Source organism: Adiantum capillus-veneris, chromosome 23 (assembly GCF_014529385.1).
Source record: "Adiantum capillus-veneris isolate H3 chromosome 23, ASM1452938v2, whole genome shotgun sequence".
Taxonomy (NCBI): Eukaryota; Viridiplantae; Streptophyta; class Polypodiopsida; order Polypodiales; family Pteridaceae; genus Adiantum; species Adiantum capillus-veneris.
In genome coordinates, this window is record NC_140953.1 from 144,343,670 (window position 1) to 144,349,669 (window position 6,000).

Consider the following 6,000-nt stretch of genomic DNA (forward strand, 5'->3'; position numbering starts at 1 on the left):
CTCTCCGAATCTTGGAGTGCTCTGAGTAGCGTCCTCCCGCGAAGCGATATCAAACTGTTGTATAAAAGACAAAACCTTCGAAGCATTTGAGTATCCTGAAAAAATGTCAAATTTGATCGACTGTCCACCTTCCTTAAACTCTTGGACTTTCTTGCTTTTATCTTCCATAAAGACATACTGGTTGGCTTTATAAAAATTCTTCTTGTTCGCATAAAATTTTCCGTCATCTAAGGCTGAGCTGTCTGTAGACAAGTCCTCTGTAGAACTGTCACTCACTGGGCGAGACTTAGTCTTCTTTGCCTTTTTCTTGTCTTTTCCCAAGCATTGTTTCTTGCTTCGCTTTTTGCCTTTTCTGTATTCTTCGCTCGAATCTGAAGAGCTAGAAAAACTGTCAGAAGAAGAAGAAGAATTGGATACTCTTTCAAATCGAACACGCTTCTTCTGTTTCTTTGCTTTATCAAATGCCGCTTGACGACCCAAATAACCCGGGAAGCCTGTGCCTTTCTTCTGCTTTTTGCCGTGCTTTTTAGCTTTGTTCTGTGCATCAAAAAGCTAAGCAATCCGTGCATCAACCACCTCTTCTAATTCCTTCTCTAAATATGTCTTGTGAGCATAAGGTTTCTTGAGAGCGAGTTTTGGGGGTGGTGGTGTGGTTTTCTGCCACTGCTCGTGCACTTCCTGAAAAGAAGTCTCGCTCATATATTTTGCCAATTTTGGGTCCTTCGCAAAGCTGAGCATCATCTTTGTTGCATCGTCGATCAATTGACGACGCTTCATCTCTCGTTGCTCCGCCTGAGTAGGCCGAGGCGGGCCATACTCTCTGTCGGAATCTTCGTTGTGATCCCTGCCCACATCTCTGGATGCAGAGGGAGTCGATTGATCCTTGCATGAAGCCAAAGGTGCCGCGGAAAAAAAATTGGGGATCGGATTTCCCGTAGAAGAGAAATCAGCCGTACTCTGATACCACTGTAGCGGACTTAGACACTCCAAGTCAAGAATCAATCACGACAACACCAAATAACCACTTCAAAACAGTTCATAGTTCACAATAGATTTGCACTGGCCCGACGGAGTTCCGTGCCTAGAGATACTGGCCCCAAAGATTAGCGCCCCTTTCGGTATTTCTTTGTGTATTAAACTATGTTCAAAATACAAGAGAGCGGTTAGGGTTTCACTCTCAGACTCTGCGTCCAGATGCTCTGCAGAGTGTGTGCCCAAACCGCTTATTTAAAGTTTACAAGGGTTGCCAAAAGCAGAGCCCCAAAAGCTTCAGATCAAAAAGCCTAAAAGCAAAGACTCTTTTTTTTCTCTTTATCAAACTCACTTGAGTTTTTAAAAATAAAGCAAACTCTCTCTCTTCTCAAGTTGCGTAGGAGAAGCAATTGACGCAGAAGCAAATGCCAGCGCAATTTTTGGATTTTCAGCCAAGGTTAGGGTTAGGGTTTAGGACAGTTTTTAGGGTTAGGGTTATGGTTAGGATTTCTGGCAGATTTTAGGGTTTGCAGGTTTTAGGGTTAGAGCTTGCAGAATTAGGGTTTTCAGCAGCTCAGCTCCCGGGCAGATACATCATCACTTCGTGACAGGTATTGGCCCCAAAGTCTGGCACCCCTTTCAAAATTTCTTTATCATTGATCATTGCAAAGTACTGCTCCCGAGGGACCTCCACTCTCAGATTCTATGTCCAGATACCTTGCATAGTAAGGCCCCAAGGGCTCATATAAACAATACATAGGATGCCCGAAGGCAGAGCCCCAAAAGCAATCAATTCAAAAACACTCACACTCAAAAGCTTCACTGGAGATTCCTAAAAGGAGCCAGCGTAATTTGGGGAAATTCGTAAGGCCTGCCACGTGGCACCTGCAACGCAAATCGCGGAAATTCCATACAGCCCAACCACGTCAGCATCCGTAAAATCTGCCACGTCAGCATAGAAACGTATTTTATGAAAATCCCTTTCAGGGTTCAAGCTTCTATCTTTTGGGGTTTTGGGGCCCACGGCCGGTGCTTCATAAATTCTTCAAGTAAGTTCGTTCAGGTTCTCTTGTCCACTTGGCCATTTCTCTGCCAGATGGTCTTGCCACATCATCACTTTGTGACAACAACACACTACACCTATGCATGCAGGATATGCAGCAAGCCATCATTGTAATCAACTTCAGCTATCGAGCGTATATAGACTCGTTGTAGCCTCTTGTCATCACCATGCTTTACCTCTTAGGATCAAGCATAATGTAAAAAGTGTCCTCCATGGTATGCTTAATGTTCTAGGGCCATGGCAATGGACCTGTCTGTCTCTACCTACCCCACAATCTCAACGCACCTACAGGACATAGATGGTGGCAGGCATGGTGCAGCAGGAGATTTGTGGAGCGCGGCCGGCTGTCAAGGGGAGGCTCGATCGTCAACGGGCGACTCATGAAGGACGCTGAGAGAGTATGTAGGCTAGGGCGGTTGAGCTCGAGGCTTGGAGAGAGTGAGGTGCGTAGGTAGGAGGATGTAGGCAAAACAGCAGGCAGCAAGGGGCCTGGGCGGAGCTGCATACACGCACAGTGCACATTATTCAAGCAACGGCCTCTTGGGCGTTCCTCTCTGCACCGCTCTGCAGCCCTCACCAATGGCTATCCTCGGATCCTCCTTCGATTTGCATGAGGCTTTCTTGTTATACCAAAGGGCAATCCATCACTCTAGCAGATTTTTGAGAAAAGCTCTCATGGCAGCCCATCACAGGTATGCAATTTTGGGCGGACAGGCTGATCATGGTGGGCGCCCACCAAAAACATTCGCAGCAGCAACTATGGAACCCAAAAAAGCCTGTCATTTGAGCACACATGCCTTGGAGAGAGTGGAGTAGCAGGTAAGAGGGTGTAGGCAGAACAGCAGGCAGCTGAGGGTATAGGCGGAACGGTAACTCTCCAAGCAAGGGAGCAGGTTAGAAGGAGCACCCGGGGTGAGGGCCGGGGTTTAAATAAAACCCCCCACTGTCTCGTGCCAGCCCATACGTCTGCAAGGGTCGCCCTTTGCAAGCTGGCAGCCAGCACATCAAGAGTCTCGCCCTCTGAACTTAGTGCACTCCCACAGGCCAAGGTGAGTACTCCGCGTTGGCGAGAGACTGCTATCGTTGCACCAAGTTGTTGCCATATAGGCGCCATGTAGGCTGGCAAGGCAGAGGGCGCAAGCATTTGCAGCCACATGGGGATTTTACCCTTGTCTTTTTTATACGGTATATAGATAGATATAGATATAGATATAGATATAGATATAGATATAGATTATAAAGTATATAGATTCATCTCAATTTCTAAAGCACCAAACAACAGCTTTGTCAACATCAGCTAAAGCCCTATAATGTGAAACCCGTGTTTCCCCATCCCGTTTGCCATCCCTTCAACAAACACGTGCACACACCCAGGCATAAAAAAAGAAAACCGAAAAGAGCCACCTATTACACCCTCTCACCCCATCCCCATCCACACCAGGCCACGGAGCCCTCTCCCTCTCTTCATTAACCTACATACTTTAGGTCCCACAGACGTGCAATCACGTCAATGTATTTCAAACATCCAAAAGATCTTTTTCTCAATCATTGAGTGAACTTTTAGATTGTATAATTAAGGATGAATTGAAACACTTAAAAGAGTTGACAAATTCTTTGAGTCGACATTTGATAATTCAACTAGTTTCAGCTTGAAAGGAAGATCCTAAAACAAAAGGTGCTTTGAATGTAGTGCTGTGGTTTTGCGCTGTTCCACTACTTCAAATAGGTGATAGTGAACAGGGTGCATTTATTCGAAGTTTCAAAGCCCCAAAGCCTATGATATCGAGTCTAATGGCATGTATTTACACCTGACAGGGAGGATGAAGAGGCGGAAACGTTTTGGAGATCGACTTGTCAACTTTAACTCAATTGGGGTCTGCAAGGGAGGCTAAGGCTTCTCTCTCTTCCTATCTCAGAATTCCCTCTAGCCTCCCTTCACATCACAAGTTACACATCACAAGTAATCACTGGACCCACAGGTGAGCAGTCTTTTCAAGGTATTTCAAACATTCAGACTGCCCTCTTCTCCTTTATCCAATAGCTCTTGTGAAAATGCATGGCCTACACAATTTCTCCACCATCAATTCAAGAAAACCTTCCACTTATTCTCCTGCCAATAGCAGCCCTTTCCCTAGTACAGCAATCTGGACAATCAGTCCCAAGCAGAAAAAATCCAAACAATGAGGAGTCAGCGCTACACTACATACATACATACATACAGATAGATGTTAAAGATTCATCACAACAGTAATAAAAATTTAACGCACTAAAGGTTATACCGCAAGCGTGAACGAGACCAGGGCTGTGCGTATGCCCAGCGATACCGCTTCAGGATCTCAGACTCTGACCATTGCACACCATATTTAATCCCCACATCGTGATAGACCTAGGAGAGCAACAACATACTTTATCAGGATGACACAAACAGGAAAAACAGATTACGAATTCCATGTTTCTGTTTAAACAAAATGGGTCAGAGTATTGTGTACTAAAAGCCCTTATAGTTGCCGAAACACCAATCCATAGAAGAAAATACAAAAAATAGGGTAAGCACCAGTGCAGCTAGATATGCACATGAAAATCGGCCTGAAAAAGACCCAGGAAATACTGAGGTCAGAATGGTGCACATCCATGTCTTGATGGTATAATAGCAGAATTTGTGAAAGCAGATGGAAAAAAAAACCATGTGCAAGGACCAATAGCTAGTCAGATACACAAGCTAAACATGGAAATATAAAACAGGATTATAAGAAAGTAAACCTTGGCAGCAGGCTCTGAAGGGACGATAAGCGTGCCCGCAGCATCGACCAGGAGAGCCTTGTAGGCCAATCCACCATACAGAGACCTTCTGTACACCTCATACTCATTAAAAAGGCCCAGCTGTATGGGACTGGAGGGATGACTGGCATTGCTGTGGATGGTAGATGTCCCATTCCTCAAGCCCAAGGTGGAGCTGCGCCTCCTACATTCAGAATGTGGGAGGGCTGGGCTCAGCCCCATAGCACATTTGAGACGCGACAAGCTCACGGATCTCATCAGAGAAGACATGATCGATGAGCCTTATTGGATCACCCTGACAATATTGCACCCATGGAATGAGCTCCTGGAGCTGCACAAGTAGCTAGACCAGCTGCAAATCAGCCAAACCCGTCATACTCTGCACCTTGGTATCATCTACACCACCCATAACTTCTAAGTTCTCGTTATAGCGTTGATTACATATTCTACGATGTGTTCTTCTTCGACAGAAAGAAGTTGCAGTGCACAGCTACAGATGATAATGAGAGATCGAGAGCCGAGGACTGCGCATTTCTTTAAGGTCTCGTTTTTGTTTCGTGGTGAAGAAAGGAAGCCTCGTGGCCCCCACCGCCAGTGCGTGGCTCACAGTTGGCTGACGCGTAATACAAGATTTTATATATAGTGCCTGCGTGGCAAGAAGTTTGTGGCGTTGCCTCGCTTTAGAAAGTCATAGGCTACATGCTCTCTTATTAAGGTCAGGATTCGTGATTCGGGAATCGGCTCAGTCCTTATCCCCAATCCAATCACTCAAAGGGTGCGCACATCTATCTATTTACTCTATTATGGAGGGGAGTAATTTTGGGTGGGTGGGTGGGTGTGTTGGGGGGGGGGGGGGGGGGGGGGGGGGGGGGGGGGGGGGGGGGGGGGGGGGGGGGCAGAATCTCCCAAAATACCATGTCGAGGCAGCCTAGAAGCACCTCGAGCAGCACCCACATGGCACAGATAGCAGAGGAAAGCCACGATGGGAGAGCAGATAACAGTAATTTGTCGTGTGCCGTGCAAGCAGGAACGAATGAGCAGGTATCGACGACGCAAGGGGCAGACGAATAGGACACGTAGAGATTTAAGAACTTTTTCCATTATTGATGGGGTTGCCTTGTATGGCAAGATCGCGTGCTTGGTTTGCTGGTTACGGGCATAGACCAGTGGGGCTGGCTTCCTGCGTG

General features: G+C 46.5%; 1 protein-coding gene across 1 annotated transcript in view; it reads right to left on the reverse strand.

Annotated features, from left to right (window-relative positions):
• The window catches only part of LOC147428748 (uncharacterized), a 35,066-nt gene extending 29,711 nt beyond the window's left edge, over positions 1–5,355 (reverse strand). Inside the window, exons 1-2 of the mRNA XM_086497754.1 lie at positions 4,796–5,355; positions 4,315–4,421 (exon numbers count right to left, since the gene is read on the reverse strand). Coding sequence (XP_086353880.1) covers positions 4,315–4,421; positions 4,796–5,083 — 395 coding nt within the window. The 5' untranslated portion in view covers positions 5,084–5,355. The remainder of the gene's footprint in view (positions 1–4,314; positions 4,422–4,795) is intronic.
• Between the last annotated feature and the right edge of the window lie 645 nt (positions 5,356–6,000).